Source organism: Peromyscus leucopus, chromosome 14 (genome assembly GCF_004664715.2).
Source record: "Peromyscus leucopus breed LL Stock chromosome 14, UCI_PerLeu_2.1, whole genome shotgun sequence".
Lineage (NCBI taxonomy): Eukaryota > Metazoa > Chordata > Mammalia > Rodentia > Cricetidae > Peromyscus > Peromyscus leucopus.
Window position 1 is genome coordinate 52,776,853 of NC_051075.1, and position 24,746 is coordinate 52,801,598.

General features: G+C 51.7%; 1 protein-coding gene across 1 annotated transcript in view; it reads right to left on the reverse strand.

Annotated features, from left to right (window-relative positions):
- The window catches only part of Ltbp2 (latent transforming growth factor beta binding protein 2), an 86,836-nt gene that overhangs the window by 55,194 nt on the left and 6,896 nt on the right, over positions 1-24,746 (reverse strand). The window contains exons 2-3 of the mRNA XM_028876692.2: positions 24,217-24,287; positions 11,343-11,586 (exon numbers count right to left, since the gene is read on the reverse strand). Of these exons, the coding sequence (XP_028732525.1) occupies positions 11,343-11,586; positions 24,217-24,287 (315 nt within the window). The remainder of the gene's footprint in view (positions 1-11,342; positions 11,587-24,216; positions 24,288-24,746) is intronic.

The following is a 24,746-nucleotide window of genomic DNA, read 5'->3' on the forward strand; positions in this document are numbered from 1 at the left end:
CAGACTCAGGCCAGTCGGTGCTGTAGCCACAGTGGAAGTGTGTCCTGTGGGGGAGGGGGTGGGTGGGTGGTGGGGGTAGGGGGGCGGGGGTGTGATCTGGCCAGGGGAGAGAGCGTGGACTAGGGGCCCCTGCTGAGCTCAGGCCCAACTCTGCTGACACCTCCCACCGAAAGGGGGGAACATCTGCTAATGAGCAGTGGGGTCTCAGCTCTAAGTTGCATTCCGTAAATCCTCCAGCCCTTGGCGCCTGTTACTACTTGTTTGCTAGTACACGATTGAACAAATGAGCAAGCAATAAACTAATATTAATGGAAAAATGTGGCAACAGATTGTCACACATCACTCAATAGTTCAGTTCACTCTTTCCATGGCTTGTGTGTGTGTGTGTGTGTGTGTGTGTGTGTGTGTGTGTGTGTGTGTGTGTGTGTGTGTGTGTGTGTGTGTACCTATAGCTGGGTGGGTTTGGGCTTTTTGTTTTTTTGGTGTGAGGGTTTGGTTGTTGTTTTTTTCCACAGACACACAGGCGATCATTTTAGTTTCTGCTCAGAAAACTGTTTCCAGCTCATTCCAATCATGAGATTAACTGTGTCGATGGCTCATGTATTCCTTGAGACTCTCACATGCTCTGATACCTAAACAGGTTGAGAAACGTAAGAGTGAGGAGAGAATTAAGAAAGGAAGGTGGGCAGGGAACAAGGCCTAGCTTTGAGACAAATCAGGGGAAGAGGCTAGGCTGTCCCCCGGAGAAGGGGACAAGAAGCAAGCAGCAGAAAGGAGGTGCCTACAAGATTCTTCTGCTTCATGACTGCAGGCCCAGTTCCTTGCAAGTTAACATGTCCTGGATCCTCCCCAGTGACTCTGGCTTCCAGAGGATCTGGGCCCACGAAAGGCCCCAAGGGGAAGTCTGGCAGATCACTGTCCTGTCCTCTCCTGGCTGGCCAGGCAGGCCTCACACCCACACCAGGATCAGATGGTCCCTTGCCATGCCTCCAGGGACCTATGATAGACACTCAGGGGCGGCTTTCTCAGTGGGCAGTTCCTAGTTGCGTGGTGTACACTGGGGCTGTCATTTCTGTCGCCTATCCTGAGAGGCTGAGAGCTCATCCTCCCTAGGTGTCCCCCAGGTGTCTCAAGGTCACTCCGGTTGCTGCACGATGTATCCATTCATCCAAGCCTTCGGCCTCACTGGTCAGCCCTTCTCAGCCCAACTTGGCTGTCTGTGAGTCGCACTCCCTGTCCTGAGGCTCTGGGCCTCTAGTTCTTTCCATGGCCATGCCCAGGTCTGAGAGGACTGTAGGTCTGGCTCACAGACCCCAGAGGATGCCCCGGCCAAGATTTGGGTTAGAGGTGCCCCATGGGGAGGAGTCCTTCCTGGCCAGAGCCCCTCTTGCCTCCCCAGCAGCTGGGGGAGAACACAGCATTTTCAGAAAGGCACATAGGTACCAAAGGGAGCGAGCAGTTCTGTGTGTCCTCCGGGATGTTGGGGAAGGGGACCCCTAACCCCTGGCTGAGGTCACATCCCTACCCCAAGGACAGCCCTGAAGCAGGTGTTGCCCCAGTTTCAGGGGGGCTCCAAATGCTGAAGATCCTTATCCCTCTCCTCCGCTGACGGCAGAGCATTTTTAAGGCAAGCAGTCTATCTTGTAGGTCATGTCCTCAGCAGCCCGACCATCTTTACTCCTCTGCTGCCTGGAAACCAGGCTTACCCTTGGGGTGCCTCGGGACAGAGGTGGGAGGAAAAAGTAGCCCGAGGGACTGTCCAGTGCCCAGGACAAACTTGCCCTTCATTTTCTACCCAGAGTGCCCATGACAAACTTTTCAGGCAATGGGCACTCCATTCTTGTCCAAGAGCTTTCAGCCTCCTTCTGGGCCCAGCAGGACCACCCTGGAGCTGAGCCTGGGACACAGACTCTCCGGGAGGGTAGGGACTGAATCTTACCCTCTATATCTTATGCAGACTCAACACATAACAGGGGACCCAGCTGCTGCCCCCAAATATTGATAACATTGAACTTCAAACTTCTTCATGGTTCCCCGAGCTGTCTCTCCACTGGCACCATCTATCCATCCCTGGAAAGGCCTTGTTTCCCAGTCAGGGCCAGTGTCATCTGGAAGACTTGTCAGCTCATAGGGAACCGAGATCTCATGAATTCATAATTCAACCTGGCCAAGGTGTGCTTATGATGTCCTTGGAAGGGCACAGTCCCATTGGGCACTTGCCTACGGAGACAGGGAGGCAGGAGGCAGGAGACCTAGTCAACCTGTTGCCACGACTGACGCTGCCTCACTTCCCTCAGGAGGATGCCGCACGGCACCAGGGTATGACGGCCAGAAGACGGGATAGACTTCAGCCCTGTTCACCCTGTTACTTTGATGCAGGGAACCACACAAACATCAACGCACAGTAGCCCAGCGACAAGGCCCTGCCTGTGAGGCTGTCAGAAGACTCCAAGAGAAGAAAAGCAGGATGTCCCAGGGGTCAGGAAACTCATGGCTGAGTACGCTGTCCAACCCAGGTGCCCCAGGCCTCCTAAGCAGATGTGGCCCTGAGGCTGGAGCTTTCCAGAGTTGTGGAATGTGAGCTGGAATAGGGAGTGGGAAGGGCAGAGAAAAGAGTGACCACCGAGGAACAGATGCAGAACGGGCAGATGGGGAAGCTCAGTGGGGAACAAAGACTCTCTGGTCAAGGGGAAATGGGAGGAAATCATGCACAGAGCTAGCTAGAAGACTGTCCTCTACTAGAAAAAAAAAAAAAAAAAAAAAAGACCTCCTTCTGGGCTCTGCCAGGCTGTGCTGAGCATTTCCCATATGTTAATTCATTTAATCATCATTAAAGTCAGGACACTGATCTTCTGCCTAGTTTATAGCTATGGCACGAGAAACTAGGCAAGTTGTTTAAGGTCACCTAGCCAATGAGAAACAGACAGGTAGACACTGACATGTAATGCTATGTGAATCTACTTTGCATCTGAGGTATAGAAGACCTGGTCTGGACCTCATCATATAGAACTCAGCGTAAAAGAGAAGCCTTGAAGAGGTGTTGTGCCAACTGCCACACACACACCCCCCCCCGGAACTAATAAGAAGATAGGCCCCTTAGCTGCCCTGTTGTCCACACTGCCCAGGGATGCCCCCTCCCTTCTCCTTCCCACTGGCTGCTCTTCCAGATTGCCAGGAACTCTTAGAAGCAAGGCACGAGGCCAAGCCATCCCAGTACTCTTGTTACTGCAAAGGAAGAAAGAAAGAAGAGGAGGAAAGACAGGAGGATGAAGGGAAGGACAGAAGACAAGCAGGCAAGCAGGCTGTGCCTGGACAAAATCCTGCCAGTGTCTGTTCAACCCTCAGCCCCCTTCTGAGCATCCTGTCCTCCAACTGGCCTGAAAAATCCACTCAGGACACACAGAATGCATGGCGCGGGGGTGAACAGAGTGAGTTCACACTAGAGCTTGTTTAGTTTGGACTGTCTTTTGGGAGATGAGACGGTGGGAACTGTGGGAGCATCTCTCTCTTAAGATGGGTTGTCATAGAGCAGGACAAGTGGGAATGCTGAACTCAAGGATCAAAGGTGTGGGCAGACATGTTGCTGGAGACCTGCTCAAGGCCTGGGCCTCCCTGGGCTGCTGGCACAGGCCATCTGCTTACGCTGTAGGAAGGTCACTGCTCTCGGATCCCGGGACAGGAAACCAGATGAGCTGAGGTTAGGCTATAATGAGATCCGTCTGAGAGCATTTCCTCCTCTGGCTGTCTGCTGTCCCAGCCTGGGTGGCTGAGGGGAGCCATGGTCCTCTCTGAGAGCCACAATTCTCCCTCCAGACTCCATTTTGATCAAACACGGTAGTTCTCCCTTAAGGCGGTTTTGATTCCTGCAGTTTCATTGATTGTCAACTGCAACTAAAAAGATCAATCACAGTCTGGAAATATTAAGTGGTGAATTCCAGAAATAATGCCTAAGTTTTAAATCCCATGAACCTTTCATCACCTGTTCTGTACTTTACCAGAATGTGAGTTGCCCTTCTGTGCAGTGTATACACACGCTATATGCCACCTTCCAGTAAGCCATGTAGTAGCTGTTTCAGTCGCTGGGTTTCCCATCATGGTGTCACAGTGTTTGTGTTTAAATGACCCTTGTTTTACTTAATCCTGGCCATGGAGTATAAGGGTGTGTGCTGGCAACGCCTATGTGCCAAAGAGAAGCCACAAGGACAGGGAGATGTCTCCGTCAGTAAAATGCTCGCCACACAAGCGTGAGATCCTCAGATCCCATGTGAAAAAGCCAGGCAAGGTGCTGTGCACTTGTAATTCCAACACCGAGGGTGCGGAGGCAGACAGGAAGGTCACTGGGGCCTACTGGGCAGCAGCCTGGTCAAATGGGTGAGCCCTGTGTCCCAGGACAACTCCTGAGATGTGGCAGTCAAGGTTGTCCTCTGGTTTCTGCAAATATAAGCACATATGTATACACGTACCTCCAGGCATACACATACACAAAAGTACAGAAGGAGAAGCCATAGATGCTATTGAGTGAAACGAGAACATTCTTGATTTAATAGTTGCTAGGATCTACAAGGCATTCTATCCATGAGATACAAAGAGGGAAGAAATATTTAGCACTAATTTTTTTTGTCACATCTCAGCCTGCAAAAGGCATAGCCATCTTTCTCCAAGGAAGGGGCCCTGGAAGGGTGCAGCCTCACTGGTGACATTCCCACAAGCAGCTCTGAGGTAACCCAGCACACATGGGTGGACAAGGGGGGCAGTGGTCAGAGCTGAGGCGCCAGGGTGAGAGCTCTGTGTGGGCAATCGGCTGGGAGCTCCAGAGGTTTTGATTTATAATCTTTGTTTTGCAAGGCTTGGGGATTTTTTTCCCTTCAAGAAGCACTCAACTTCCTTGAATTTTAGACCTTTCACAAATATTTTTTTAGGAGAAATGAGAAGAAGGAAGGCCGCCACCAAATGCCTGCTGCAGCTATTCACTTCCACCATGAATCAGAAACACAAAACCACAGCTCTGTGGCTCACAGGGGAACTATGCATTTTCACAGTTCATTACTGGGAATCATTTAGCCATCGTCAGTGTCATCTGCAGACAGACAGGTGGACACACACGCACACACAGACATCCCTCTAGGTCTTGAAGGCAAGAGTCCTGGGTTTGCATACCTCCCATTCCCTCTTTCTTATCCATTTCTAAGAAATTACCCAGTTCGGCTTAGATCTCTCCCTTAGGCACTCACTCCCTGGAAGTGGAGTTCGTGTGTGTGTGTGTGTGTGTGTGTGTGTGTGTGTGTGTGTATACACATGTACATCAGATGGGAAAGCGTGCTGACCCCATGAATGCCACACATAGAAATGAGTATATATTTTAGAATGAGTGTATTTTTTCTCTCTCTCTGTTTATTCTAACACCACTGGACTTTGCTGAAGCAATTTTCACCTGGGAAGCGCTCACTGGTTTTTCTGGCAGTGCCCAGCGAACTAACTGATGGCAGATTTACAGATTGAGTAGCTGGAAAAACTACTGGGCCCATAAATCAGAAACTTCCTCCACATGCCTGGCAAGGGGTGAAACCTGATATAGACGTGAAAGCCTTGAGCTCCAAAGGAGAAGTCTTGGAGCCTGGGAAACCACCAGGACTATGGAGGCACCAACCCCCTGCCGGTCTCCACCCAGGCCCTGGTCACACACACGTGCTCCCCGAGGGCTTTGTCCACCTTTCCTCTCCTCTTGCCTCTTTGATCCTTAGCCTCTTCCTTCCAAATGAAAATCCTTAAGTCCACCAAGTGCAAGTGTGTTTCGAGTTAATGCGGCTTGCCCTCAGTTTCCTCACTGTGGAGAGGCAGTGGTTGAACAGCCTGCCCACAGGACACTGTGAGGTGGCTCTGTGTGTTCGAGGCTCTTCTACCTGCCTGGGTGGCCCCCTGACACCCCTCTCAGGCCACACTAGGTCCTGGGAGGCTTCCTCACTCTGTATGCTACCCATTGGGGAATTCCAGGAAGCGATCAGAGGAGGAAAGTGAACGGAGGTCTCATCCTCTCACAAGCACTGTAGGCTGGCCCCTGAGGCAGCCTCATCCTGCAGCTGCTACTCTGGGTCCTAGCTACTGCTTCTTGTCCCTTAAAAGGAGACTTGATGTTGCTACCCAGTTCCAGGCCCTCTCATTTCCCCTCCCCCACCCACACACCTTGTTAAACAGACCCTTTATTAAAGCTCCCTCGGCTCTCCGCTGGAACTCCGGATCCAAACAAGAAACACTCCTCACTGTGGAGTACTGCACCCCAAACTGTGTGACACAGCACTTTCTCCTGGGTCTGTCTGTCATCATTCAACCCAAGACCCGTGCGGTCGAGCACGAGCCTCAGAGAAGCGAAAAAATACCCTACCACATCCCACAGCTGCTGAGCAGAACCATATGAAACTGTGTCTGTCTGACTTAGGAGCCCCACTCTCAACCCCGGTGCCTTCTCGTCCCCGGTTTTGGGTGAGGTGGAACCCATAAAGCACCCCAGCTTCCTCATTAAGACTCCAACGGAGGTTAGATTAAAACAACAACCATACTACATTCGAAAGACCCACAGTCTAAATTCTGCATTACCACAACCCCAAGGTTCAACCCTTATCCTAATACCACACTGAAGGCATAATGCCAAGCTCACTGTAACCAGTACACTATCATTAAACTGAAATAACATCACCCTAACCACAACCCTAGTCCTCCTAATCTTAGCCTGGACATCCCCCACCTTAGCCAGAAATCTAGACCCACTATTAAAGTGCAAAGAACTCTGGGGACCCTCTCTACTCTTTGCTCCCAGGAGTTGCCTAACTTGCCCTCATTTATACTCCAAGGGCACAATTGATTAAACAACGTTTGTACGAAATCTTCTCCCTACCTAACACTAAGCTGGAGACTTTCATGCAGGAATCACAAGGAGGGTCAACAGTAGGGGTACAGTGAGTCTTGATGGTGGTGGTGGTGGTAGTGGTATGGTGGTCATGGTGGTGGTGGTGGTGGTGTGGTGGTGGTGGTGGTGGGGGGGGGGGGGGGGGGGGGTGGTGGTGGTGGTGGTGGTGGTGGTGGTGGTGGTGGTGGTGGTGGTGGTGGTGGTGTGGTGGTGATGGTGGTGGTGGTGGTGGTGGTGGTGGTGATCTGTAGCCTTCACCACTAACCTGCAAGCTGTAGGCCAGTAGGAAGGCAATAGCTTGACTCTCAGCATTTGTAAAGGGCTGGGACTGGGCCTTGAAGAATCCTTGCAGTAGTTTGTGACTAGACTGTCCCTCTGCAGTCTGGGTGTTAGAGGCTTGATCCCAAGGGTGGTACTATTTGGAGCTGGTAGGATTTTTAGGAAGAGGTAGGGGGTGAGGGACTAGTGGGAGGCCCTTCAGTCACGGGTGGGAAGAGATACAGCATCAAGGGGGGCTTGGGACCCTGGTATCTTCCTCTTCTGCTTCCTAGTCATGAAATGACCATGCTTCACCACACTCCCTCTGGCTTGGCAGCCAGAGGTCTGAAGCAATGGATCTGCTCCATGTTGGACCAGGATTTACAAAACTATGAGTCAAAAATAAACCGTTTCTTCTTACAAGTTAACCACCTCAGGTATTTTGTTATAGTGATGGAGAGCTAAAACCAAAGCTATGGTGGGGGCCTGATAGTCCTCAGCTCTGAGAGGTCTTAGAAAGGAGAAATACCCGGATTTCATCAGGGATTTGGGAGTTTCCTTGGACTAGATGTACTCATTTGGACTTACAGGTGGGAAAAGGAAGAGGGGATTATGGGAAGTATAATTTGACTGTCTGCTCCCTGAGGATAGCAGATGGATTCTGGGAGACTCCTGGTCGTTGCTCTTCTGAGCAAGCTGAGGCTTGCCTCAGCAACCTAGACATGTCTGCTCTGGGTCTAGTATAGCAGGAGGAGATCCCTTCCATTGTTCTCCAAACTGTTCCCTGAACCCCAACCCAGTCAAAGCTGGATTACAAGACCTGGAGTCCATCTGGGTTTCACTGTGTAGTTCTGGCTGATCTGGAACTCTCTATGTAAACCAAGTTGGCCTGGAACTCACAGAGATCCACCTGCCTCTGCCTCTGGAGTGCTGGGATTAAAGGTGTGCACCACCCGACAAGCCCGGTCTTTTTATATTTTACACAAGTGCACCCCCAAGGCCAGCTCTGCCCTGCCCAGGGCTGGACCCTCTTAAGTCTCAGGTGTCTCTGTTTGCTGGTTAGATGCTAACACGACAAAGCCCAGAAATCCTTCCACCCTTCGGGGAGCCTTGAGAGAAACTCGGGGGGTCAAGTCCAGCTGAAGAAGACTAGCTTTGAAGTAGCATGCTTTGCATGGGGCCAGAATGGGAGACAGCGGCGTCCCTTCTCACCTCTCCTGGGGAGAAGCCGAAACTCGTATCCCACATCAGCTGCACTGGGCCACAGACTGTACAACTGTGCCAGGCTAGAGCAGTTTCCCGACCACCCGTCACTCCAGAGACAACGCTAGAGACGGGTGGAGGGTCATGGGACCCCCCTGTAAACCTTCAGCTGGCCTTTCTACACTTGGACAACTGCCTCTGCTAACAGCAAGGAAGGGGACACAGGAGGTACAGGAAGTTCTCAGCAGAGAGAGAGAGAGAGAGAGAGAGAGAGAGAGAGAGAGAGAGAGAGAGAGAGAGAGATCTTTTCCAGAGCAGTAAGTCATTGTACCTGAGAAAATAAACCCTTTCCACTGACTTATCTTCTCTCATGTGTCTCTCTCTGTCTCTCTCTCTGTCTCTCTCTCTCTCTCTCTCTCCCAACGTTTTTTTTCTCTTCTCTACTCAAGTCCTTGTGGCTGATGGCTTCCACACTAAACACGAGAGTCAGATACCACACAAAGCTCCCTACTCAGCTGGTCTCATTACATTCTCCTGGTGATCCTATCAGATGGAGACTCTTGGCTCCGAGAGATTAGAATGTGTACCTAATGTCACACAGATGGTGAGTGTAAACTCGGAACAAGAGTCAAGACTTATCTGAACCCCAAATCCAGGCGCTAGCACCCATGATACTGAAATGTGGTCTATAGACCAGCACATCAGCTAACATCACCTGGGACCACGTAAGAGACGCTCGCTGCAGACTGCGGAATCAAAAGCTGTGTATTGACAAGTTCCCAGAGGTCAGCTCTGAGGTTAGATCCTTGTCTAAAGCAGTTTCCCATAGCCCACTTGTCTTCTGAAGCCCTTGCTCAGTTGGTACATAGGTGGGCAGGCCCCCTGCCCAGCCAGGGACAGCCAGCAAGCAAGGCACATTGGTCTCCATGGACATCCTGCCTGCTGCTGTGACTTTCCAGGACCCTGCCTCTCATCCACCTTTAAGTGTGCATCTAAATGGTGCACATGTCCTAGCCTCTGCCTAGTGCTCTTCTGGAAGGGCTTTGGCCGTCACAGTTCCTGAAGTGCTGTCCCTCCCCAGACGTCTCACCCTCCCTCCCACTCCTAGAATGTCCTCTGGGTCATGTCACTCCTTTGTCTGGACAGGCAGAGCCTGTCCAAACTGCTATCAGGACAGAGGCCAGCAGCCGCTTGAGAAACCTGGCCCGGCTCACAGGAAATGTTTAGCACTACCAGGCATGCGGGATTTGGCCTTCCAAAGCAAAACACAGCTGGGTGGACAGCAACCGGCAGTGGGGTGCTGAGACATGCCCAGATTTCATGCATGGAAGCCTCAGGGCAGAAGGGGACCGGACTGGCCTAGAGGACGCAGTGCATTAAGGACACCGCAGTATCGTCTGGCCTGGAAGCCTGTGGAAGTTGAGGATGGCCTCGCGGTGGGCCAAAGACTTCATTCAGCCTTTAGCTTCTGATGCTTCCTACACCAAGGACAATATCCCTAGGATACAACACACACACAACCTAGACTTCTCACCTTGCAGTCATTCATTGACAAATCGATTGAGCACCTATACTGTGTCAGGCATGGGATCAGATGTCGGGGACAATGCATTCATGCACAAGCAGGAACAAGTATCCTTGCTCTCCGAGTGGTCCGGGTTCAAGGAACAATGAATGGGCCTATGTGGAGGAAGTGTGAAAGTGATATAGAGGGAAACATGGTCCTCAAGCTGGCGTCTGGCATGTGCCCTCATGTAGGCCTATCTGCTTGGAGCTCACAACCTGGCCCAGGCCCCACCCACCAGCTCAGAGCCAATCCCAGGCCCTCTGTATTGTGCACCCAGACCCTTGGCCCTGCCCTAACATCTGCGGGCCTTGGCCGTAGATGACTATTGGGTTTTGATCTTGGAGCTCCCTAGGCCTCAACTTGACCTCACCTATCATTTCTCCCTGTTTCTGGCTGCCCTTGGAAAGCACACATGTGGGTGCTCAGCCCCCCAGCTCTCCTAAGCATTGCCTTGCTACCCCAGAGTAGCCTGCCTGCAGGCCTCTCCTTCCTCCTCTTCCTGCTACTCAGCAGGTCTCTCTCGACCTTTCCGGCTAAGGACCTGACCTCAGCGGTCAGCCTTCCCCTCCTGGTTCTCTAGGCTCTGAGAGGGCAAATCCGTTTTCCCCTTAGTTCAGCAAGACAAGCTGGGCTGCAACATTTCCGAGAGAGCCTCCCTAAGTAGACGCGAATGGAAAAACCAACCTAGCAGCTCAGCGCAAACAGCCTCCTAGAAAGGGACCAGTTTACAAAGTTCAGATTTCCCGTCCTAGGAGAGAGAAAGGTCTAGCCAGATTTGGGGTGGGGGAGAGGGCAAGCAGGGCAGGGGTTGCTGCCCGTCGACTCCCCTTGCTTTTTTTTTTTTTTTTTTTTTTTGGGTTTTCGAGACAGGGTTTCTCTGTGTAGCTTTGCGCCTTTCCTGGAACTCACTTGGTAGCCCAGGCTGGCCTCGAACTCACAGAGATCCGCCTGGCTCTGCCTCCCGAGTGCTGGGATTAAAGGCGTGCGCCACCACCGCCCGGCTTCCCCTTGCTTATTTTAGCCTATTCACCTTCCCCACATGTGCCTCCTCCTCCCTCTAAGAGGAGAAGTTTGGTGGTGAGTGAAACAGAATGGGGTTTCTTTATTCTAGTGAAGGAACATAGCAACACCATAGAGAACACCGGAGGGGGGGGGATGGAGGAGTGAGAGGGGATGGAGGAGGGGATGGGGTAATGAGAAAGGGGGGATTTGTAAAGAGCTGATACACGAGCTCAATGCTGTTCCGAGCACATATAGTCACTCATTTAATCCTGACAAATCCGTGACATAATTGTTAGGTTTGTTGCCTCCTTACTGATGAGCGACTGTCCCACAGCCCCCCACCCACCCCACCCGCCCCACCGCCCACCCGACCCACCACCCACCCCCACCCACCCCCAGAAGGAGACTTACCTGGCTGCTGGTGGTGGTGCCGGCAGCTGTATTCTGGTCACAAGACTTCCTCTGGCTTCGCTGTTCCTGTGAGGGCTGGGGGCCCCCTCCACTGAGCGTCTCGGCACAGGCCTGGCATTCTGGGGGTCAAACTCCTCCTCAGGGATGACCTCTTCACAGCGTGCCCCGCGGAAGCCAGACCGGCAGACACAGAGCTGGGGCCTGCTGCAGGAGCCCCGGTTCTGACAGGGAGGCTGGCACACAGCTGAGGAAACAGGAAGAGAGCGATAACAGCAGGGCCAGGGACCGTAAGGCCGTGGGCCACCCACCAGTCTTATGTCCTAGGGGCTTCTGCCCCAGGGAGAGGACCTGGCCCGGCCGCTCACGGACGTGGAAAGCCCAACACCTAGCCTTAGAAGGCTTCTGGGACCATTTCTCTCCCTGCTATACCCCCAGGTCTGCAGGGTGAGTATGGCTTTGAGTTTTGGACAAGAGTTATTTGTGGAGCAGGCCTCTCAGCACACCCCCAGAAGAGCCCCCCCAAGGGAGAAGGACCACCTGGCATCCTGTTTATGCTTAGATGCCCACTCCTATTGGGCTACAGAAACACCAAGTACAGACTTTTTTTTTCTTGTCTTCTAGTAGCTTCAGAACTTAAAAATAAAGGTTGTTACTGAGTAAATTATCAATAAATATTGAATGAATGAATGAATGAATGAATGAATGCCTTTATGGGAAAGGTTTGGCATTAGCCTAAAACCCAAATGTTTGTTGTTTGCCTGTTTGTTATGAGCTATACAACCTAGACCTCACTGAGCCTATTTTCTGGAGACTCACCAGGGTGGGCTGAGGAGGCTAGGAGAATCTAAGGGCCTCTAAGACATCACCCCCAATCTGTCTGTATCATCTGATAACCCTGCTCTTTATCTCCAACTCAGTAAGATAGAATTTTGGCTTGGGCATTGGGGTGATTCTGCCCAGTGGGTCCTAATCCAGCCTAGAGACAGAGTGGAGGCTGAAACTAGGTGTTTTCCTGTAAGCTGGTTCTCAATCTGGGAGGTCAAATGGCCCTTTCACAGGGGTCACCTAAGACCATCGTGCACATCAGATATTTACATTATGATTCATAACAGTAGCAAAATTATAGTTATGAAGTAGCCAAGAAAATAATTTGATGGTTTATGGTTGGATGTTACTACAACATAAAGGGTTGAAATGTTAGGAAGGTTGAGAACCCCTGCCCTAAGCTTTCATTATGAGCAGCTGCTAACCCTTTAGGGCATGACTTCTCTCTTCACTGGCCTTTCCCACCTTCCAAAGGCCAAAGACAAACCCAATGATCAGCAGCCACCCAGAATCCCCTGCTGAGGTCCCCATTGGGATACAAAGCCAAGCCACTTTCTCCAGGACCTCCGTGGAGAACAGGTGTGAGCCCGTGATCTAGGTCATTCCGGGCATTCTAAAACAAGGTCTCATCCACCTGCCTTTCATTCACTCAGGAAGTAGTTACGGAACCCTGCTGAGGGCTCCACCATGAAGACTAAGTCATCTTTCACATGGCGTTTGCACTCCAGAGAGGGAGAGGCCGGAAGCAAGAGAACGACAGTATGACGTAGCGTCAGGCAGACAGAAAGGTGACGCGGTGTTCCAGGCCATTCAGATGAAGTAGCCCAACACTTCACTGAAGAGGGAGGAGTATTAGGGGGAGTGAACTGGAAAGATCTGAGCAGACTTGCAGAGGCAAACACCAAGTCCTGGAGGCTAGAAGGAGTGTGGCATGCTGGAGGAGGTGCAAGGGGTCCATGGAGGTTACAGGCTGGTGGGGGTGAAGGAAGTCAAGGGGAGTCAAGGTCATTCAAGGTTGGGGAGGAAACAGAGACCTTGTTGCCTCAGTCATTCTAAGTACATTTTAGAAACCACCAGAAGCATGACTACTCAGACCACATGCCTGGGGGTGGGGTTTCACGGGAAATCCCTCTGAAAGGAATTCTACATTCCAACCATAGGCCAGTTTAGATGAAACTCTGTGATGGTAAGTTTTGGTTGTCAGCTTGACTGGATCCGGCCAAATACAAGGGGGTCCACTGCTACCATCTAGGTAAGTCTCCTCCTGGCTTAGAGGGAGATAAATTACTGAGCACATTTTAAGACATTTTCTTGATCCAGTTAGTTGAAGTGAGAAGACTTGAAATGTGGATGGCGTCTTCCAGCGGCAGCCAGATATAAGGAGGCCAAGGGAAAGCTTGGTTCTTTGCCTGCTTGCCTTCCTGTTGTCTTGCTGGCAGGTTCATCTACCCTGCTGTGTCTTGAGCTCATCTACTCTGCTGCTACTCCCAATTCTTGACGGGAATCAGAACCCAGTGTGGACTGAAGACCTGTGGTTCTCCAGGAACCCTCCAGACCTTCACGGCTGGATGGGGACCACAGAGGCACCCAGCCCTGTGGATTGAGCTGCTACTGGGCTATCAATCTCTTCAGTGTGAAGATAGCTGTTGTTAGACTACCCCGACAGTATCATGCAAGCTAATTTAATAAATCCTTTTAATATATGTTCATTCTATTGGTTCTGTTCTCCCAGAGAACCCTGGCTAATATACTCTCCAAAATTCTCGTCCATGCCATCTCCCTTTGGGAACCCTCAGCTTCTTTATCATCCACTGAGGACCTCCTAACTCCAACCTCTCGAACAACACTTGAAGTCAACCCACTCTGGCTAAACTTGCTTTCTGGCTTCCTACCTGATCACTTGCCTAAGAGCTACCATCCCCTCAAAGTCACCTCCCCATCCCTGATGACCCTTCTTTCAGTGGCTGCCTCCCTCCTCTTTTGAACAAAAAGCAAAAGCACTTCCTGAGCATGCCACTGACTGAGCTCGTCTGCGGATGGGTTTCTCGTGTTGTGTCTCAGGATCCCCATCTATACAGTTAACCTCTAGGAAGGCAGTGATCTTTGGCTCCTAGCATACAATAGCACAACCATCTTCTTCACTCTGGCAGTTACTCTCCACTGGGTGCTGACAATACAGAATCTCATTTAATCCTCTCTACAATCCTTTGCAGCAGGTATGATTACAATTTCTACTTTACCCATAAAGGCTATGAAAGTCAAGGAGGTTAAGAGACTTGCCTAAGGTCACCGAGCTAGATAATGGAGCCAGCATTCAATCTTTGACTAAATAGCCCACCCTTACTCTTACCCACCATGTATGACCTGCATGGCTCTTTTTCTTACAACCTCTGAGCCCTGGCTTGGAACATGATGAGACAAAAAGGATGTACTGGCTTCAAATTATGCACCAAGGGGGCCATTGGAAGGAAGCCCAGCCCCAGGGAAGATGCACATCCCAGGGTGGCCCTGGTAGGTAATGGAGGCTCTAGGCCCATTTGCCCTTCTAAAGAAAGCCACATGATAAATTTCAAATTATGAGAGAAGATGTGTGCCAGCTCATGCATCTGCATTGATAAGTATTCTTTTCAATGTGCTCACAAGGTCAGCTACACTTATACAGAAAGGACACACAGGTCCACCGGGTAAGTGTTATAGTTGGCTAGAGCCTCTAACTCGGGCTGGTTAGAGTAATGGTTAGGGAAAGTTTCCTAGAATAAGTAAGTGATGCTGACCAACCATTCAAAGGACGAGATGATTGGAAAGCCTGCCCATCAAGGTATTCAAGGGCCAGGTACCCAATCAATAGGTTGGGGAGTAATGTGAAGACAGCTGAAGGACTCTAACTATGAACTAGATCCAAGGTATCTTCTTTGGTGCCTCGGTGCCCCTTTCTAACAGGACCCTGGTCCCCATGTAAGTAGATAATTCCAGAGAATTTAAGTCAAACCCTTCCCCAACACAAACTGCCACCCCAAGATCTTAGCCAACGCCCAGACATCATTCCACCTATCCAAATATAACTAGCTACCACCTGCCCACCTGCCCAGGCCCCTGTATGCTAAGGACAGCTTAGCAGGCAAACGCTGAGGAAGACAGATATGCCCTGGGCACATCTTGAACCTGGTTTTCTTTTAAGAATGGAGAAGCCATGTGGGCCCACCCCTCTCCTCCAGCAGAGACCCCAAACCTAGCATGCATGAGAGGAGGGTCATACAGCTCCCACCTTTGAGCAAATGACACTTGCTTCAAGTGGGCTGATTTTTTTGTAATTTTTTTGTTAGTTTTTTTTTTTTTAATTTTATGTGCATTGGTATTTTGTCTTCATGTATGTCTGGGTGAGGTTGTCAGATCCCCTGGAACTGGAGTTATAGACAACTGTGAGCCACAATGTGGGTGTTGGGAATTGAACCCAGGTTCTCTGGAAGAGCAGTCAGTGTGCGTTTAACTGCTGAGCCATCTCTCCAGCCCCCCAAAGGTGGCTTTTGATGTAAGATGGCCTCGATTCTCCCACTCCCCTCCTAAGCCTCAAGGATGACCCATCCTTGATGTTATCAATAACGTCTTTCACTCTCTGGAAATCTGAGACTCCCAGCCCTGCAAGCTAAGCCCTGCGCCTTTTTCCTCCACTAGCTTCTGGTTCTGCCTTCTTCCACAAGGCTGCCAACTTCTGTGAACACTCTCTGGACCAGCACCGAGGGTCTGGAGATTGGTGAGAGCAGCTACGCACAGAGGAACCCCACCTGGTGGGGGTCCTGACATTCCTGGAAGGTCTTTTCTCAACCAGGAATCCCATTGTGTGGAGGAATTTGGTTGATCCGATGGACAGCTCACAGGGAATGAGGGGTCAGGAGGGAAACTGGATATATCATTTTCTCTGTCTATTATCTCATCATAAATAAAAGTCTTGAGATTTCCAGCTGTGTTGATAGATAAACACCCTCCTGGGAAGGTGACCTTTCCCAGTTTGCAGACCGTCCATGTTGGGAGGGTCTGAGGTTTGGAACCAGCTCTTACCAGCTTCCTAGCAGCCTGTCTTGTATGGTTTGCATTCGTCATGTGACACACTACAGTGTCTAGTTTGCTCTGAGCCAATCACATGTATTATGAGACTGGATCATGAACTCTTTTCTTCCCTACAAAGGCACCACTAAATGGCTCACGTGGGTGGCTCCAATCGGCTGTCTAAGAAAAGGAAAATTCCGGCAGTTTTTATTTTTTATTTTTATTTATGTTCAGTGTGTGTGTGTACAATACGGATGGGATGCAAGCACAGAGGTCAAAGGGCAACTTTGTAGAGTTCCTTCTTCGTTTCCTTGGGTTCTGGGGATCAACAGGAATCAGGCTTGGGTGGCAAGTGACCAGCCTCGGAGCCGTCTCTCGGTGTTTTTTGATATCCTACCGATGCATAAAATCTAGTGACACCGTGAGAGCTGGGGGGCAAGAATGACTGTGCTTGAAGGAGACTTATGGGAACACGTGAGCCCAGATCTCAAAACAGATCAGAAGCAAACTGGCCATCTCGGAACTGCTGGTAGTAGGGGCTTTCTACAAGCCGCAGAATAACGCACCTGAGGAGAGGCAGCTCCAGGCAGGGCTGTGACATCTGAAGAGAGAAAATTCCAACCTTGGGGAACTTTTGTTTTGTTTTTCCCCTCTGACAGGGTTTCTCTGTATAACAGCTCTGGCTGTCCTGGATCTCACTCTGTAGACCAGGTTGACCTGGACCTCACAGAGATCCACCTGCCTCTGCCTCTCGAGTGCTGGGATTAAAGGCGTGCGCCACCACTGTCTGGTGGTGGACTTTTATACCCACCTCAAACACCCTATTTTTCTTGTTGAGGAGAGATGACACTTTGCATTGAAGAAATTGACTCCGTGGGCGTTCTAAGGTTCTGACGGGTCTTTGGTTGGTTACTGGTGGAGAATCCGCAGCATTGGCTGCGGTGTCTTGCCAGCCCTCTGCAGGTGATTCACGAGAAGGTGCACACCAAGCCTCCCCTGATCTGCGGACAGCACCTTGTATAGCCAGAGGCTGTGCTGTTCCACCGCCATTCATAATTTGGACTCTTCTGGAACCCTGGCTTGTCCACCCTCCCCTGGCAATCTCGTCTTCACCCAACATTAGAGACGTGGAGAGTTCGGCTCCACAGAGTTAGCAGGGATGTGCCAAAGGAGAGGAAGAAACGCAAACTCCCGAAATTGCTTTGAAAGCAGGAAATGGGTGGAAGCGCTGTTCCCAGACACCCTCACCTTTTTGGCTGGGGCCCCCACTACCTCCACTCAGCTCCAAAAGTTGAGCAAAGGTATACTCCGACTTTCCACACAGAACACACACTTTTGGGAGGAGACCAAACTCAGGCCTGGGAGAAGGTTCTAGAAACAGCGCCCACTGTGTAAACGGATGCTACCCTCCCTGTTCAGATCCATGATGATCAGACTCTTGTTAGCAGAGAGGTCAGGAGGTGAGGGGTCGGGAGGATATGGTCTGAGCCAGCTCAGCCACCCCTGACCGTGTGACCTTGCTACTTCTCACCTCTCTGAGACACCTCACTCCACGCTCTGTCTTGCTCAGGAAAGAGGCTGCTGATTTCCCCTCTCTACAGATCTGGGCAGAGGACACCTCCTGTGCGTTCTGGAACTGCCTGTCCAGCACGATTCAGCACCGTAGCCGCAAGTTGTATGTGGTTATTGAAGTGCAAATGGGTTGGATTGAGATGTCATGCAATTTTAAAACACAGTTCCTCCTTCTCATCAGCCACAGCTCAAGTGTTTACTAGTCACACGTGGCTTGTGGTGACCATGTTGGACCGGGAAATATAGAACATTTCCATCATCCCGAACGTTCTAGTAGTTCACACACCAAGCCAAAAGACAGCAAAGGGTGGGGGTGAGATGGCTTCTGAACGTCTTAGCCATGCCCCATTCCCCTCAGCCAGGCCTTGGCCAATGTGCAGAAGGAAGTACAACAGGACAGACAGACGGCCCCTTCTGTCTCTCCAGATGAGATTTGTCGTCACTTCTTTCCTCTGGGTCCCAGAGACCCTGTCCTTCCTGTCTCTCTACGTACGACCTGTGAGCCGAGACCCTGGCTTTAAGACACCCCCACCCCACACAAGCTCTGCCTCTTCTATATTCTGCCCCCAGGGACCAAACAACCTGTCCCCTGTGCTAGGGATCTCTCTCTCTCTCTCACGCCAAAGCCTTTACAGATCTGAAGGTTTCCAACCATCTGCAACACTTGCCCCAGGCTCTCCCTGGGCACCTCACCTTTAGAATGTGTTTATGGGGGGCACAGCCCCTTGGCCCTAGAGCAAGAGACCCTAAGAATCTCGGGCTCACACCCCCCAGAACCCTCTGTGGTCTCCTCCTTTCCACAGAAGGCCCATGAGGAGGGCATTACCTGTCAGAACCTTGGGCCTGGGCCTCCAGGCTGTGGAGAAGTCAGAGCCCCAGGACCCATGGCTTCTTCGCTCTGCTCCCACCACAGCTGTGCTGGGCCACTGCAAACAGTACCGGGGCTCAGCGGCCCGCCAAGCGCCGGGCTCCAAAATAGCAGTCGTAGTCACATAAAAGCCTCTAATGAGAGAAAGATGCCATTTTTGGCCCCTCGCACACTCCCTGCAGACGCCGTCTGGCAGGCCAAGTGGGCCTCTACTGTTTGGCGGCCCGGAGGGGAGGAAGGGAAGGTGTGAGTCAGACTTTGGCCCCAGCCTCTAGGCCTGGCCTGCCCTGTTAATTGCTTTAACAAATGCTGAGAGGCTGGGCCACAGGGAGGCTGAGGGCCAGGGACTGGGGCAGAAAGCAACCCCCGTTCCCACCAGCCACGGCAGGCACACGGAAGGAGATTCCAGGGTATATCCATCCTGCAACCTTGGCTTAGCAGGGAGAAGCTTTGGTGGTTTCGGTCCCAGCAGGGACCCCCCGGAGATGAGGAACAGGACAAGCACCATGAGGGATGAGCCTGTGACCAGGCTCTTCCTGGAAAGCAGCAGCAAGGGCACAGAAGACAGTTCTGTGGTTGACGTGTAGCCATCTGCCCCTGGTACCCCCAGCTCACGGCAGAGCATGGAGGAAAGTGTTACCTTGCCATCATAGACTGTTTGAATCCGAACCGTGTGGGTGCGGGAGCCATTACCGCTGGCGGACTGTGTGCTCATCTAGAACATGGCTGTGTATCTACTATTTAACGGCTGCCTAGAATGGTACAGAAGATAAACTCCATCCATTCCTTCATGGAACTTCCAAATTAACCAGAAGGGTATCAGAAAACACACAACAGTGGGACAGAAGGCCGGAAGTCGGGATGCAAAGATATGGAGGCAACAGTTAGAGGGCCAAGATCCAGAGAAAACAAGACTGAGGAGGAGGAAGTATAAGCAGAGTGGTTGGAGGCTGCCTCTCTGAGGAGGGGAGCATGATGCGGAGACTGGAAAGATAACAAGAGGGGCCAGGTACACAGGCAGCGAGTGGAGGCAGAGCTGGGGGAGTGGCGTTGACCACAGACTAAAGGAGGCACATTCCCAGCAGCCAGACTAGATTATGTGAGTCAGGGTAAGGGCTAAGAGCCAGGCTGGAAGGGACACTGGTTTGGGGACCCCCACAGCAGAAGGCAAGCTGGTGCATTAAGGGGTAATAGAGGGAACAGCCCGTAGACTCCTGCAGATATCTAGAGTAGATCTCCACGGACACCCGAGACCAGAGAGGCATCGCAGGAAGAAGCGAGGCACAGACAGTCCTCATGGGACTTGGGAAGTGAAAACAAGCAGGGCCTGGCAAGGAATGATGACAGAGCATGAGGAAAGAGGTGTCCCGTGTGGCCCTGGCTATCCGGGATGCCATTTCACACCAGGAGAAAAACTGCCTCGGGGAGAGAAAGCATGCGCTCATTTGCGCAAGCTGGCGTCCGACAGTCAGGGAGGCAATCGCAATAGATCCCGAGTAGGCAGCAGACTCAGGAGCCTGAGGTCGAGGGAGAAGTCTGGCTGGGGGTGTCTATAAACACGGGCTAGTGGCCCCAAGACAGTGTCTACATCTGTGAGAAAGCAGGCCACTCCAGGGGCAGTGCAGCCAGAAAAAGAGGGCTGTAGACGTCCTGGGAAACTGTTGGTTAGTATCAGGGATAGAAGCCATAGTCAGGGGCACGCAGGCCGAGGACACACTAGTGTGAGTAGAGGGGACCAGCCCCTGGCTTCAGGAAGTTCCTGGCTTAGGACATCTCATGATGCAAAAAGCCTCATGGGGAAATACATACTGACCAGGAAGAGCTACAGTACCCTACATCTGGGGGCTGTGTATTTCTTGTTAGTTGGGTCTCTGTTGAGCTCACATGATTTGCCTCCTCCTAGCTTCCTCTCCACCATCCCCTAACAACTTCTGCATAACTGTCCTTCTCACGTGTGAGTCTTCTACAGGAATGCTACGGGTGGCATCAGGCAAGCACCCTGAGGGAAGCCAAGTGGGGCCCAGAAAAAGAGAGACAGGGTCCTTGTAGGACTGAGACAAGACCCAGAAGGAATATCGTCCCAATGCCTAACACACAAGGCAGAGGCTCTGGACCAAGAAGTCAGGAGCAAAATGCAAACCCAGGACTCCATCACCAGGTCCCCTGAGCGGCAGGGAGGGTTTCTGGGAAAGCTGACAGGCGTTTGTGGCCCAGGAAAGGCACTATGCCGCACAGAGGTGCTACATGCTGGGGGCAGTGAGATAACCCCCGGCCTGAGAAATCAAAGCCAACAACGTAGGCTCTGTATAAAGAGCCTGGAGGACTCGGCAGACCAGGAATGAAACGTTTGACCTAAGTCACCTCATCTGTTCCTTGTAACTCTGGAAGGAAGCAACTATTATTAGTCACAGGGTACAGAAGAGGACAGACAGAGAGAGCTCCAGCAGCTTGTCCATGGCCGCACACCCACCGAGTGGGTCTCCAGCACAGGCTCTGGTGACCATGCTCCAGGTGCCATGTGCCTAACCGCGTGCCAGGCTGTCTGTGGAGTTGCTCATTTAGCAGAGAGAATAGGGTAAGGGCTGGCCCTGGGGAGTCGGAGACTGGACTCATGCACAGACTGCTGCACCCCCACTCCCTGACTTGGACAACTATCCAGGTTCATCTGCAAATGGTGGAGGGGGGGAATCAAACCTAGCCTCAAGGGTCATTGTTTTAAAATTCAGTAATATACGAATCTCTATGAGTTCGAGGCCAGCCTGGTCTGTAGAGTGCGTTCCAGGACAGTTAAGGCTACACACAGAAACTCTGTCTTGAAAAACCAAAATAAACAAATAGATAGATAGATAAATAGATAGATAGATAGATAGATAGATGATGCATAGATAGATGATAGATAGATAGATAGATAGATAGATAGATATAGATAGACAGATAAAATCAGTAATATAAAGGACTTATGACAACCTGGCACACTGTGAGAGGTATGGATTGTATTGTTGTTAATCCCAAAGACAAGCCTGTATAAGTTGTCACACACTGTATGGCTAAGATTGAACTAAAAAGGGAAAAAGTTACTTGCCCAAGGATCTACACCTGAGGTTTAACCATCCATCTCCTTAGATCTGAAACCAGAATCTAAAGCATAGACTCTTAACCTCGAACCTGACTGCAGGAGTTGGGGTCTAGAGACGGGGGCCCCTCCTCAGCCACTGCAGGGGACTGTCCTCCCCAGAGAGCCCCAGACCCTGTGTCCTCAAGTCCAGATAGGAAGGCTGGGGGAGGTGCTACAGCCCCTTCCCCAGATGTGTGGAGACGGGTGAGCTCAGGTGAGAAAACCGAAGAATCTCCCCAAAGCAGCAGCTATAAACAGGACAGCCATCTCACTTCCTACCGCCCTGCCCCTCAGCCAGCTGCCTCCACAAATACATAAACACATGAATCATGCAGATGAGCTGGCAAGATCATGAAAAAAGGCAGATACCAAGACCAAGGGAGAAAACGGTGGCCCGATTCCAGACTCCACCAAGGTAGAGGGAGGAAATGGGGATACAGCAATGTGGCAGCCAGAGACATGGCTCCCCAGGTTCCCATGGCTTTGGGGGAAGAGAGCAGACTAGCCGGGGAGGTGGGAGGGTGTGAGGATTAGACCGCTTGCTTCCACGAGAGAGGAGAGAGGCCAGGAATAAGGGGCAACTGAGCCAGGACCAGCACTTCTACACATGGGTAGATTATCAAGTCCTCATATGTGAGGAGACAGAAGAGGAACTAAGTCTCCACATGGTGTGGGGGCCAAGACTGAAATGGGGGGGGGTACGTCATACACTCCTCCTTATCTGTTCTCATCTCCCACCTGCCTGGAAGGCACCCCGTATGTATGAAATTGCTAGGACAGAATCCTGAACATTCCCTGGCGTGGCATCTCCCCATCCCTCAGGGCAGCTGTGTAGAGGGGAGAGGGCAATGAAAAGCCACCAGAGAAGCACAGAGCCAGCTGTCAGGGTAGGCAGCCAGGAGCGCCACATTCTACAAAGCCCTGGGCCCAGTTATCCAGGGCCAACACCCCATGGCTCACGTGGTTCTCATTAGGCTCATTAGCAGCAAAATAGCAACAAGCAGACAGTATGGGGACCCACTAAACACCACACAGCCCCACAGTGGGCAGCCCGCTTCGAGTAGGGAAGGCCAGTCCTCCAGGGAGCTGCCAGCCCACAGCCCGGTCCGAGGGTAAGGAGACAGGTTTGGGGGTGGTGCCGCAGAACTGTTATGCTGGACAGGGAAATAGTGGGGTGTGGGTGGCTACACATCCTCCAGCAGCAGCCCCTTCTGAGACATGAGGGTGCACCCACACTGGGTCTGAGACGCTCTGCACTTACCCAACCTCAAGTTTCCAGTGTTAAAACTACAGTTTGGCAAAGAGGAATACTGGAAAAATCACGAGTGAGTTAGGAAACAGGCGGCAGGCCTGCAGGGCCAAGGGTGGCCAGGCCCAGACCCCTCAGGCATCTGGGTAGAGGCCCACCCCCTGTGAGGCTGCCTGTTCCAGTCAACCCGAGCAACACTCTACCCAGCCAAAGGCTCCCTGCAAGGGCTGAGCTCTCTGGAACATACCAATCTCCTTCCCCGGCCTTGAACTTCAGACATCTCCAGAGTCCCCAGGGACTCTCAGAGTGTGGTCCCTGGTCCTGCAGCATCAACAGCCCCAGCCTGGACAGCACTCTCTCCTCGGGCGTATCTCCTAACCAAAGCCTTAGTTTCCTTGTAGGTGGAGGAGCTTGACTGTGATGTCTGTGAAGAGTCTGGCAAGGTGTTGGGCTATCCCAACATCCAATGCTTAGCTAGTAGCAGCCCCAGGAATTACACTATCCTCCCCAGAGTTCCAATGCAGAGTGAGGCCCAGAAGAAAGGATCAGGTACCTGGTAGCAGGGTGTGAGTAGCATCCTGGAGTCGGGCTATCTGATTCCATTCTACTTTCCACCGTTACCTGACTTATATTCTCATCCACCATGTAAGCATTGGCTCTTGACTCTGCCTCTGACATTAATGGAGGCATGGGTCATGGCTCTCAGCCTAGAGGTCATGACTCCTCCTGTCTCCATCTTTGGTCTCCACATAGCTAAGAGGATTTCTTTCTTTCCCAACATTTAAGACAAGTTAGGCAGCCTTCAGAGTAGTCTGAGAGAAGGCTGTTCCTGACACCAACTCAAAGCCTTATTTGATCAGACTAGTACCATGTCTGCCTGATAGGCCAGGGGCCAGTGCAGAGGTGGATTCCCACAGCCCACCGTAAGACTGGTGTCCCCAGAGGTATATTCTGCAGACCACAAACATGGTACCAACAGAGTGGGCGGGGAGAAGGAAATGTAAGAAGTTTAAAACATGAGCGGGAATCTGCCCCGAGAAACAGTCTCCATTTGGAGGCATCTCTAAGTCTCCCTTCTCCGAAGACCACCAGCTGCATCCCCAGGAGGAGGCCAAGGAAGACCCATCTGCTCCTGGTCCCGGCATCCTCATCCAGGTCTCCCTTAAGAGCAAGAGGGGCGGACAGGGCAGGAGGCACTCACGTTTGATGCAGTGGGTGGTGCTGTTCGAGGTCGTCCATCCTGGGCAGCACCGTCCCCCGCAGACATTTCTCCTGTGGAGTCGCCAGAGCAAAGTTAGTACGAGAATGCTCAGCTGGGACTATTCATACAGCCCCCTTTAGGCAGAAATGGGGGGATACTTAGAGACCGGGGAGACCATCCCCATCCCACCGGGAGGCCACCTGGTCCAGGAATGAGGACTGTGGTGTGATGAAGACCAAAGTTGAATCTTGTCCCTGCTGTTCCCTGTACACCTCTGGGAGACCTCAGTCTCTCCATCTGCACAATGGAGATAATGCGTGCCTCACCGAGTGACTGTGATGAGTGAGACAAGGTGTCTAGCACCCAGGACACAGAAGCCAGTACAGAGCAGAGCACGGTGGCATACTGAGGGATTTCTAGCCAGTCCTTGAAAAGCGGCAAGACCTCATCTCAAACAGTTTACACACACACACACACACACACAACACCACACCACACACACACACACCACACCCACACACACACCACAC